General features: G+C 35.8%; 1 protein-coding gene and 1 pseudogene across 2 annotated transcripts in view; both read left to right on the forward strand.

The window, feature by feature from the left end:
- The window catches only part of METTL4 (methyltransferase 4, N6-adenosine), a 55,472-nt gene that overhangs the window by 20,583 nt on the left and 21,900 nt on the right, over positions 1-12,989 (forward strand). For both annotated transcript variants that reach the window (XM_004702888.3, XM_045296215.1), the window contains exons 4-5: positions 827-1,196; positions 4,031-4,100. In XM_004702888.3, coding sequence (XP_004702945.1) covers positions 827-1,196; positions 4,031-4,100 — 440 coding nt within the window. The remainder of the gene's footprint in view (positions 1-826; positions 1,197-4,030; positions 4,101-12,989) is intronic.
- Positions 12,709-12,857, forward strand: LOC115871721 (annotated as a pseudogene).

The raw sequence follows: 12,989 nt of genomic DNA on the forward strand, positions 1-12,989 counted from the left end.
TTCATCTGGGTCTGTTGTAATGTTCCCTCTTTCATCCCTTATTCTTGCTATTGAGATTTGTTCCCTCCTTTCTTTGGTTAAATTTGCAAGTGGTTTGTCGATTCTGTTTATCCTGCAAAACGTTTTTTATATGTTCACTATAGTTCGCTCTCTCCTTCTTTAACAATTCAAGCTATATTTTTTAAAATGAAGGGATGTTTATTTTATAATACTTGTTCCAAAAACCAAACTCAATGCCATGAAGCCAATTCTGACTCATAACCCCACAGGGCAGGCTAGAACTGCTCCTGTGGGTTTCTGAGACTGCCTTATAAGGTTTTCAGAGTGTAATCTGTATGGGAGTACATTGTCAGGTCAGTAGGTGGGTTTGCACTGCTAACCTTTTTGTTAGCAGCTGAATGCTTAACTATTGCTCTACAAGGTCTATTCATTTAACAGCCAGACCACTAAAATATATATAATATTAAATGTTGTTATTTAAAATGAACTCTTCATAGCCTAGAAAATTCCATTTTCTCAGAGGTAGGAGTAACTATCTGAATAGACAAGTTCATTCTATAGATATTTTTTTTCCTGTATGTGAGGGGATTTCAAAAAGTTCGTGGAAAAATAGAATTAAACTATAATGGAAATGCTTAGAATGTAGCAGTTAACAGGCTTAGTAAGTAATCTTTATTCTAGTACAAAATGATTTCATTAAAGGTATTAAAAATGTGACTTCATTTTAAGTGGACTATTCAAAATCTAGTAGGAATCTCATTACTTAGAAAATTGTTTTAATTTCAATGCCTTTTCTTGTAATGCGGTTTAAAAAATTCTCTTACAGATCAGGAGACTGATTTTGGATGGATCTTCACAGTTAGTCCAAGAAGGTCTCAAAAGTGGTTTTCTTTATCCACTTTCTACAAAACAGGCAAAGTGTAGTGAGCATGTTAATTTGCCACTCGATACGTGCAAGTTATCAGAATTATGTGAAATGGCAAAGCATCTGTCTTCTATGAACGAAATGAAACTTCAGACACTACAGTTGATGGACGACGATATGTCTGTTAATGAGCAGGATTTATTTTCACGGATTGTTGAAAACAACTCTAGCTTCACAAAAGTGATTACTTTAATGGGACAAAAATACTTGCTGCCACCAAAAAGTGGTTTTCTTTTGTCTGACATTTCTTGTATACAACCACTTCTGAATTGTAGGTAATTATTTTGTTTATTATGAGAAAGAGATAATTTTTCTGTAGTCTCAAAAGTCCTAGTCTGAATTTTGAATAAAGGGTCTATACTTTATGAGGAAAAGTTAAACCCATTTTCTAGCTTCATTTTTCTTTGAAATTTTAGTGTTAACTTTTGTTTTTTTATTTTTTTAATTCTAAACTCTTATTTTGAACGAGGGCTCCCCGAGTATCTAGTTCCCAGAGAGAGCAACTGTAGGTATTGCTCTGTAGGTAGGAATTCATGATGCAATGTTTGGCTACATTGTTTACAGCAAAGTTGAATACAAGTCAAACATGAATATTAATCCCCAGATCAGCCCAAGATTTTAGCTGATCTTCAAGTATATTGTTGAAAATTTCTTAACATGTTTGCCCGCACAAAGTTAAAGAAATTAAATATTGCAGTCTGTAGTCACACAGACTTGGTTTGCATTTAGTCTCCAGCTTCTTCGTGCCTTCTACTAACCACAAACACTGTGGCCCTTTACTTCTCAAAACTGACCCTCGCTTTCCTTATTTGTAAATCAGTATCACCACTTTGAGGATTGCATGAAATCATTTGTATTTAGATCTCAGATCAGTGATTTATAAGTATTACAATATCCTTAGGGATGATGTGGGTAAGAAATGTATTGATCAAGTTGAATGTAATTTGCTGTGTATTTGTATTTTGACCTTTTAAAACAAAAATCTAAGCTGTTAAGCAGCTACAACAGCACTTACTAATGAAGGACATCATTTAATTGCTGTCAAGCCATCTTCCTCATGGGTGGATCTCCATGTAACAGTGTCAGAAAATCATTAGAGGCAAATAAATGACAGAATAACAAATTAATGAGAATATCATGCCATATGTTTAAACATTTTCTTCAGTTCTCTTTGATCTTTGTTACTAGTAATGTTTGAAAATCTCATTTTAATTGCATTCTTTGATAATTTGTGAGATTGCACAATGATGAACATAGATTTATGTTTATAAAAGACAAAAAAGGGACAGCTCTTTCTTACAGTAAAATTCCAGTGAGTAAATGTGGATGGAATGATGGATGTAGAAAATTTCCGCTTGGCCAGAAGCATAGTAATAATTATTACAGGAAGGTATCTATCCTCAGTTGGTGTCAAAATAGTTGGTGAAAAAATAAGACACTAATCTACTCTGAAATTATTTCCCCACAAGATGCTTTTTAGTGATAGTGAGAAAATAGCAAATTTACACTGGGGAAATGTGGCATAGAACAGTTTAACCAAAGTGACCAAAAATGTAATATAAAAATGAGATATAGAGTTGGTCCTTCATATCTGCAGTTCTATATCTATGGAGTCATCCAACAACAGATTGACAATATTTGGGGAAAAAATAAAAGTAAATAAATGATCTAAAGAAATCTTTTAAAGACCAAGAGAAAGAGTAGAGTGCTATTTATGTAGGGTTGCTATGAGTCAGCATTGACTCAATGGCAGTGAGTTTAGCTTTTTTTTTTTTTGACATTATATTAGGTATTATAAGTAACTTAGAGATCATACACAGGATATTCATACTTATATGCAAATATGATATTTTATGTAAGAAGCATGAGTATCTGTGGATTTTGGTATCTGAGGGGTCCTAGTGTTAGTGGGTTAAGCCATTGGCTGCTAACTGCAAGGTCAATTGTTCAAATCCATTAGCTTCTCTGTGAAAGAAAGATGAAACTTTCTGCTTCTATAAAGATTTGGAGCATCAGGAACCTCTTTTGTCCTATAGAGTCATTATAATTTGAAATTAAAATTGAAATTTGAAAATGATGCCATGGTAGTGAGTTTTAGTGGTTTGGGGTCAATACCTGTGTCTGTACCAAGGTGGGGGGGTGACTGTATTGGCATCATGTGCCTTATGATTTGATGTTCTCATCAGGCACACATTAGTTCTGTGGAACTGTTGCCAAAATCGACCAATCTAAATTTGATCATGAGGAAACTTCAAACTCCAATTGAGGGACAGTCTATAAAATAACTGGTCAATAACCTTCAAAAGTGTCAAGGTCATAGAAGCCAAAGAAAAACTAGGGAACGTTCCCATATTAGAAGAGATTGAGGAGGCATGGCACTTAAATGCAATACATGATTCTGCTTTAAATCTTGAACCATAAAAAGGCGCATTCGTGGATAATTGGGAATGTTTACTGTGGTTGGCATATCAACTAATATTTATCATTTTAAATATTTTTGGTTTTTCTTAGTCATGATATGCTTATTTAAGAGGTTAACCTTTGGGAAAAATAAGTAAAAGTTATATGGCAATTCTGTATTTTTAGAACATTTTTATAGGACTGAAATTACTGTATATACTCGAGTATAAGCCAACCCGTTATCAGCTGAGGCACTTAATTTTACCACAAAAACTGCATTGAAAATGTGCTGAAAAACTCGGCTTACACACATGTACATACGGTATTTTATAGTAGAAAGTTCAGAAAGGGTAAAGTAAAAAAGGATTTAGGTCTGAAAGGGCCATCCAGTGGTGATGCATGTGAAATCATAAGACCACACATGACTGCTGAGACTTACAGAGATTTTATCAGTCATTTTTGTCAAACTTAGTGAGCTTTAGTCATCTTCAAGTATTATCTTCAAAAAAAGCAGTAAGTTAAAGTATGTTAAATTCCTGACGGTAATAAATGATGAGAGATATCTAATTTACTAGATAAATTATGTTTCATTCTCTTATTTTTGTGTATGTAGTGAAAGCATTTACGTTTTGAAGAGCATGTTTCATTTTAAAAGTGATCGTATATAGAGGAAGATGTTTTCTAGAATTGTGTTTTTGTTTTCAGGCAGGAAAAAATATGATGTAATTGTAATAGATCCACCTTGGGAGAACAAATCAGTGAAAAGAAGTAACAGGTAAGTGAAAATATATATTAGGTATTTAAGGGATTGGCCCTCTAAATATTATGTCGTGTCCTCATTTGTCTCCATAATAATTTTTTTAAAGTATATTTGCCTGATATTAGAATAGCCTGTCCATCTTTCTTGTGGTTTGTAGCCCACTATGCCACCAGGGTGTCACTCCAGCACGCTTGTGATTTATGTTGATGGGCTTTATCTTGCCCCATTCTCTTACTTTTAACCCAATGTGTGTTTGAATAGAAAGTTTAATCTCTTAAAAACAGTATTTAGTTGGATCTTTTTTAAAAAAATCTGTTTGGTCGATCTTTTTCCATTGGGGCATTTAAAGCATATACATTTATTGTAATCATTGTTAGGTGCTGTCCAGTCAGTTCTGACTCATAGCAGCCCGCTATGTGTACTAGAACAACACACTGCCTGATCCTATGGCTAGCATCCTCACAATCTTCGTGTCGTTTGAGCCCGTTGTTGCAGCCACTGTGCCAATCCTGCCTGTCGAGGGCCTTCATCTTTCTGCTGCCCTTCTGCTTTACCACACATGATGCCCTTTTCCAGGGACCTGTCTTGTCCCAAAATGCGTGAGACAAAGTTTCGCTATTCTTTCTTTTTTTTTTTTTTTAAGTTAATTTTCTTTTTTTTTTTTTTAACATTTTATTAGGGGCTCATACAACTGTTATCGCAATCCATACACACATCAATTGTGTAAAGCACATTTGTACATCATTCTCAAAACATTTTCTCTCCACTTAAACCCCCGATATTAGGTCCTCATTTTTCCCCTCCCTCCCAGTTTCTCTATTCTTGCCTCTAAGGAGTATTCTAGCTTTGCTTATTCCAAGACAGCTGTTTGTTCTTTTGTCAGTCAATGTTACTCTGGATATTCTTCGCCAGCACCGTAATTCAAACACAGCAGTTTTTCTTGACTTTATTCAGTGTCTAACTTTTACATGAATATGAGGTGAATGAAAATACCATGACTTTAGTCCTCAAAGTAATCGCATCATTGCTTTTCAGTCCTTTAAAGAGGTCCTGTGTAGCAGATTTACCCATTGCAATGCATCATTTGATCTCTTTAACTACTGCTTCAATGAGTATTGATTGTGGATCTGAACAAGGCAAAATCCATGACAACTTCAATCTTTTTTCTACTTATCATGATGTTACCCATTGATTCAGCTGTGACTATTTTGGTTTTCTTTACATTGTTTTGTAATTCATACTGAAGACTGCAATCCTTGATTTTCATCAGCAAGCGCTCCTTCAAGTCTTCCTCACTTTCAGCAAGCAAAATTGTTATTTGCATATTTCAGGTTGTTAAAAAACCTTCCTCCAATCCTGATATTCTTTTCATCATATAATCCACTTTCTCAGATGAATTGCTCAGCATATAGACTAAGTATTGTGAGAAGATACAACACTGACACACACCTTTCTTGATTTTAATCCTTGCAGTATCCTTGTTCTGTCCACACAACTGCCTCTTGTTCCTTGTACAGGTTCTGCATGAGCACAATGTAGTGTTCTGGAATTCCCATTCTTCTCAAATGATCCACAGTTTGTTATTGTTCACACAGTTGAATGCCTCTACATTGTCAATAAAAACAAGTAAACTTTTTGTATTCTATGCTTTGAGCTATGATCTATCTCTTGTCAATAACAATATACCATGTTCCTCGTCCATTTCTGAATTCAGGCTGAATTTCTGGTAGCTGCTTGTAAATGTACTGTTGCAACTGTTGTTGAATGATCTTCAGCAAACTTTTAATTTTATGTTAATATTATATTAACGATATTATTCTATAGTTTGAGTATTCTGTTGATTACCTTTCTTTGGAATCGTTACAAATACAGAACTCTTCCAGTCTGTTGGCCAAGTAGCTGCTTTCCAAATTTCTTCATCAGCTTGTTGAAACATTTCAATTGGTATTGCATCAATTTCTGGACTTCTTCTTTCACTAGTGTTATTTCTTCATCATATGCTACTTTTTGAAATGGTTGAATGTCAACTCGTTCTTTTTAGTGACTCTGTGTACAAGGGGGTACCCTCAAAAAGCCCAGAATATTTTTTCAAAGCTATGTATTTAAAATTTTTAACAAAACAACCTTATTGCCTTCAAAGTACACTCCATTACATTTAATACATTTGTGAAATCTGCTATTCCATTCTTGGAAATAGTTTTCAAATTCATCTGTTTGGATGACTGACATCGCCTCCCTTATTGTTTTCTTCACCTCTTCTTTGTCATCAAATCACTCTCTTTTCATGTCCCTCCTCATTCGCAGAAACAAAAAGTTGCATGGAGGGAGGTCAGGTGAGTCAAGTGTGTGGGGCAAGAGAGACATGCTGTTTTTTGCCAAAAACTGGTGGACTGAGATGGCTGTGTGAGCAGGTGCATTGTCGGGGTGGCAAAATCAGTCCCCCGTCTGCCACAGATCAGGCCTTTTTTGTCGCATCCTGTTAAGCAGTCTTTTGAGAACCTCTAACTAGAAAGCTTGATTAACAGTCTGACCTGGTGGAATGAACTCCAAATGCACTATCCTCCTCACATTAAAACAACTAATGAGCATCGTCTTGATCTTTGATTTCACTTGACCTGCTCTTTTTGGGCCAGGTGATGATGGCGTCTTCCACTGGCTTGATTGATGTTTGCTTTCTGGGTTGTAAGAATAGCACCATGTCTCCTCAACAGTAATTACCTTGGAAAAAGTCTGGGTGGCTTCTGAGCTGTTCTTTGAAAGCACAGCATGTTTCCAGTCTACGCTCTTTTCCCTGGTCAGACAGATCCCAAGGCACATATTTTGCAGCCACATTTCTCATTCCCAAATCTTGCATTAAAATTCACTGAACTGAGCTCCACGGTAGCCCAAATAACTTCCCCATCTCTTCAGCGGTCTGTAGTCGGTCTTCAATCACAAGTGCACAAATTTTGCACATTTTTGTCCATTTGAGAGGTTGATGGATGGCCAGAACAAGGTTTGTCATCGATGGACATTTTACCTTTTTTTGAAACGAGAAACCACTTATACACTTAAGTTTTTTCCATAGTGTTGTCCTTATAAGCTGTGCTCAATACCACAACAGTTTATGTGTCCTTTTTCCCTGAGCAGGAAACAAAATTTCATGGACGCATGGCCATTCTCTTAAATTGGCCATCACAAAAACCGAGGTTGAAGCAAAACTGCTTTTACTAAAAAGTTAAGTGTGACCAGGAGATGCCACTGGGCGCACTAACTCAGAGCAAGTTGCTGGATGCTTTCTAGGAAAGCGCCACTCTGCCCAGCCGAGGAGTTTCTTTCCCTGTTTTTAAAATAGTCCCTCGCATTCTTTCTCATTTCGTTTGCTGCTGCTTGCCTTGTGTAATATTTTGCTCTTAACTATTGCAATTCAAAGCGTGAATTTTTTTTTCTTTAGTTGTTTCAGATTAATGAGCATGCTCCTCCTTTTTAGTTTTAAAACTCTGGGTCTTTACACATATCATCACGACACTTTTGTCTTCTTGAGCTGTCCTTTGAAATTTTTTGCCGTAGCTACTCCATGACTAAGAGCAAATTTCAGTCTCTTCTGATGTCTGCTTTGATCTTTTCTTTCTTGTCTTCTTAATAGCTGAGATAGTTTATTGTGCCAGCCTGGCCAATAAACACAAGTGGGATTAACTGAAGGGCAGAGAGATAAATGCCTTCGTGAGTCTCGCCTTTCTTGTCTCTCTCGCTCTTTGATCATCAGACTAGTGTGCGGCTGCCTTGCTTCTCCTGTGCCTCAATTTAAAGGCTACACCACCTGTGGGACGCCTAGCCTGTGGACTGTGTCGCTGTAAGTTGAAGTCCCTTTAAGACATAGCTGGAGCTGGGGACTGGCAGTTGGTGACCTGCCTTCTGATTGGCTGCTGTGCTGACATAGCCTAGCTCCTTCTATAAATAGAGGAAGAGCTGGCAGCAGATTGGACTGGAAGGACTGCTAGTCTCTCACAACTCTCTCACGGCAGTGAGTTTCACTGAGCCATTTGTAGTGCTTTATAATTTAACTTTCTTTCTTGTATTATATATTTATCTGTATATGATTTAACAGTTCATTTCTTGTTATATATCTAATTATCTTTATAAATAAATATATTAAATTATCAGCAATTTGGTTCTATCTCTCTAGAGAACCCTGTCTAACACAATAGCCTTTAGCTTTCTTCATGTACCATGTTCTTGATGCCATTCCCCAGTTCATCAAGTCTTCCATTATTAGTGTTCATTGTGTCAAATCTGTTCTTGAAATGCTCCTAAAATTCAGGGAAATTCAGGTGGGTTGAACTCAAGGTCATATTTTGGCTCTTATGGACTTGTTTCAATTTTCTTCAGCTCCAACCTGCATTTATATATGCACATTTGATACTTCATTCCACAGTTTGCCCCTGGCCTGATTTTAACTGCCAATATTGAGCTTCTCCATGGTCTCTTCTCATAGATATAGTCAATTGATTTCTATGTACCATATATACTCGAGTTTAAGCTGACCCAAATCTCAGCTGAGGCACCTAATTTTACCACAAAAACTGCATTAAAAATGTACTGAAAACCTCAGCTAATGCACAAGTATTACTTCGGAAGATCTCTCTGTGTTTAGTGCCTTTTTTTTTGTTTAAGAAAGGTATTTTCCCTGCAGAAGTCAGTGTTCTTGCAAAATTCTGTCATGCAATCTCTAGCTTCATTTCTATCAAGACCCCATTTTCCAAATATTGCTTCTTCCTCTTTGTTTACAACCTTTGCATTCTAATCACCAATAATTATTAGTATATCATGATTTCATGTTTGAATTGATAATTTAAAAATTTCTTCATCACTAGTTTTAATGGTTGGTGCATAAATTTTTACAATAAATAATTTCCTTGAATGTATATATATATAGTTTTTTCCCAAGCTGACTTTTATTTTCCACATTATTGCACACATTTCTTTGACAGTGCAGTTTTTAAAAAAAATCATTTATTGGGGGCTCGTGCAACTCTGATCACAATCCATACATACATCAATGTGTCAAGCACATTTGTACATTTATTGTCATCATCATTCTCAAAACATTTCCTTTCTACTTGAGCCCTTGGTATCAGCTCCTCGTTTTTTCCCCCTCCCTGCCCCCCTTACTCACGAACCCTTGATAATTTATAAATTATTATTATTTTTTCATGTCTTACACTGTCCAATGCCTCCCTTCACCCACTTTTTGTTGTCTGTTCCCCAGGGGGGTGGGGGGTTATATGTAGATCCTTGTGATCGGTTTCCCTTTTCTATCACACCTTCCCCTTCCCCTCCTGGTATTACTACTCACATTATTGCTCCTGAATGGTTTATCTGTCCTGGATTCCCTGTGTTTCCAGTTCTTTTCTGTACCAGTGTGCATCCTCTGGTCTAGCTGGATTTGTTAGATAGAATTGGGATCATGGGGAGGGAGCATTAAAGAACAAGAGGAAAGTTGTATGTTTCCTTGTTGCTATACTGTACCCTGCCTGAGTGGCTCATCTCCTCCCCGCTACCCCTTCTGTAAGGGGATGTCCAGTTGCCTACAGATGGGCTTTGGGTCTCCACCCCGCACTCCCCCTCATTCACAATGATAAGATTTTTTGTTCTTTGATGCCTGATCCTATCAATACCTCATGATCACACAGGCTTCTTCCATGTGGGCTTTGTTGCTTCTCAGCTAGATGGCGGCTTGTTTATCTTCAAGCCATTATGACCCCAGACGCTATATATTTTGATAGCCCGGCACCATCAGCTTTCTTCACCACATTTGCTTATGTACCCGCTTTGTCTTCAATGATCATGTCGGGAAGGTGAGCATCAGGGATTGCCAGTTTAGTAGAACAAAGTGTTCTTGCATTGAGGGAGTACTTGAGTAGAGGCCCAATGTCCATCTGCTACCTTAATACTAAATGTATAAATATATGCACGTAGATATATTTCCCCATTGTCACATATAAATATATTTACACATGCACATGGCTGTATTCAGACATCTATAAATGCCCTTTGCCTCCTAGTTCTTTCCACTATTTCCATTTACTTTCCTCTTGTCTGTGGATAGATATTATCCTATCATGAACAGCATTTACTTCAAGATTAATCTTGAATGCAATGCCATGCCTTTATGTCATTTCTGGCATAATAGTAAATAGTAAACCATACTGTTTTCTTACTCAAAATGGCAAAATGCCAATCAGCTCACTGACATCTATATGCATTCAATTTAAATTTTGACAGCTTCTAATTTTCCTAGATTAATACTTCATACATTCTAAGCTCCAATTATTAATAGATGTTTGCAGCCCTTCTAATTTTGAGTCATGCTCATCAGCAAGTGTAGATCTTGAAGGCTATACTTCAGTCATATCACATAGTCAGTTCTACTTTGAGAAGGCAGCTAATCCTCAGTTATATTTTGAATACCTTCCAGTCAGGGTTTACCTTTCTGACACTGTATTTGACAATGGTCTGCTGCTGTTCATGAAATTTTCAGTATTTGACAATGTTTATGGTGCTATCCATACGGTTTTCAGTGGCTGATCCCTCTGAAGTAGACAGTCTCTTCCTCTTAGTCTGGTAGCTCTGCTCAAACCTGTTTACATAGGGTGCTTCTGCTGGTATTTGAAAATACTAATGACCTTTCTTCCCGCACCACAGCAACACACAAGCCACCACAGTATGGCAAACTGACAATTAGTACAATTACTTATTACTTAATTTTCTCATTTGTTTTAGTTTCTTGGTTACTATCATCCTTTGTGTTTATCATGTTTATCAAGTGTGCCATTTTAATTCCCTTATTGTTTCTTTTATTATGTTACTGAATTATTTTCTAAGTGATTATCTTGGAGCATATAATTAATTTCTTAATTTATAACAACGTAGTACAGATTAATAACAATTTAATAGTAATTGTGTATAAACTATGCTTTTAATAGTTCTTTTTACCTTCCCTAATTTACACAGCTTTTGTCAATTTTATTCATGTGTTTATTCATTTAATAGATTTTTAAATATATTATGTGCCCATCAACCTAGATTTTATATGCATTACTCTGTATAGTAGATTTTAAATGTTAGTAAAAAGGAATTTTAAACAAAAAAGTCATTAATAATACCTTTTGTATGTATATTTTAATATATAGTAACCCTTGCTGGTATTCTTTATTTTATCATACAGATTTGAGAAAATTTCCAGTGACCATTATTCAGTCTCAAGGTCTCACTTTGCAGGAAAGATATGCTAGTAATAAACTCTTATCAATATTTGCCTATTCTGACAGTGTATCTTTTTTTTAATCACTTAAAAATAATTTCGCCGTTTGTAAAGTCATACTTCTTTGTCTTTTAGCATTTTACACCTTTCATGCTATTGCTTTCTATACTCCATGGTTTCTGGTGAGAAGTCAGTTGTTAGTCTTAGGGAGGCCTCTTGTTCATGCTGAGTGTCTTCACTCTTGTTGTTTTCACTGTTCTTTCTGTGTCTCTTCATGGTGTGATTATAATGTGTCTTGGTTTGAATTTCTTTGAGTTTATCCAGCTTGACTTTGTTAAGCTTCTAAAATGTGTAGATTCGTGGGTTTTTTTTTTAATCAATTTGAGAAGAATTTGGTAATTATTTCATCAAATGATCTCCTCCCCTTTCGCTTCTCCTGCTGAGATTTTCATATTGGGTATGTTGGTGTTCCACAGTTTCCTTATGCTCTGCTTAATGTTTCTTGTTTTCACATTTCAAAGCTCAATTTATTTTTCTTCAAGTTCAGCAGTTTTTTACTCTGTATGGTTAAATTAACTGTTAAGCCCCTCTAGTGAATTTTTTAGTTTAGTTATTGTGCAATTCAGGGTCTTTTTGTAATTTCTGTTTCTTTATTGATATCTGCACTTAGTTATGCATTGCTCTTGACTGCTGCTCAAATTCATTGTCCATGTTTTTATTTAGCTCTTTTTAAACATATTTGAAAAAGCTTGTTTAAAATCTTTGTCTAGTTGGTCCAATCTCATTGTATTCTTTAGACTATTTTTATTTCTTGCCTTTTTAATTTCTCATTTATGGACTGTACTTTCTTCTTTCTTTGAATGTGTTGCAATTTTCTTTGTTATTCAACACTTGATGTTTTATATAATAAAAAGTGATAGCTGTGGCAATCAAATTATCTCTCCTCCTCAGAATTTGTTGTTGCTGTGTGTTGTAGCTTTTTTTGTTTTGTTATTTTCTTTAGTGTCTTTCCTGAACTAATTTTATATTCTTTTCCATCTGTTGTGGTTGCTTAGTGGTTAGCTGCCTATTGAATTAGAATAAAACCTCAGACTAAACAGGACATTGATAAATCATATAGACTACTTTTTGCTTCTCACTTTAATAGAGAATGGAGTGTTAAATTTAAAATCACAAAGGCCATTTTGGGATATTTTTCTCTCAGAATTAATATAGCTTAAATCTCACTTTCATTATTAATGAAAATGAATAGATTTTCGTATCTCAATTTTCAGTATTTTTTGTATGTTAAAAGCATGTTAAATAAAAACACATGTAAAGAACAGGGAAGGGATGAGTCAACCAGAATGCAGTAAAGCACTGATGAAACACAATATTCCGATACTTACCTGGCAGGGGAGGTACCATGATCACGAAGGTGGTTTTCCCAGGGTGAGGCTTATCCATTGCACTCCTGAGATTTCCCCAAATGTGGAAAACTCGACTGCATAGTTTGTGGTAGTGGGGGACTGCGTTCGCACTCTCCCCTGAAAAAAAAAAAACTAAAGAAAGAAGAAACACGGTATTCCTCTGTTTCTTTTTTAAAAAAATCATTTTATTAGGGCCTCATACAACTCTTATCACAATCCATACATACATCAATTGTGTAAAGCACATTTGTA

The sequence above is a fragment of the Echinops telfairi genome, unplaced genomic scaffold, assembly GCF_000313985.2.
Source record: "Echinops telfairi isolate 266 unplaced genomic scaffold, ASM31398v2 ScPeMD7_7400;HRSCAF=8409, whole genome shotgun sequence".
NCBI lineage: Eukaryota > Metazoa > Chordata > Mammalia > Afrosoricida > Tenrecidae > Echinops > Echinops telfairi.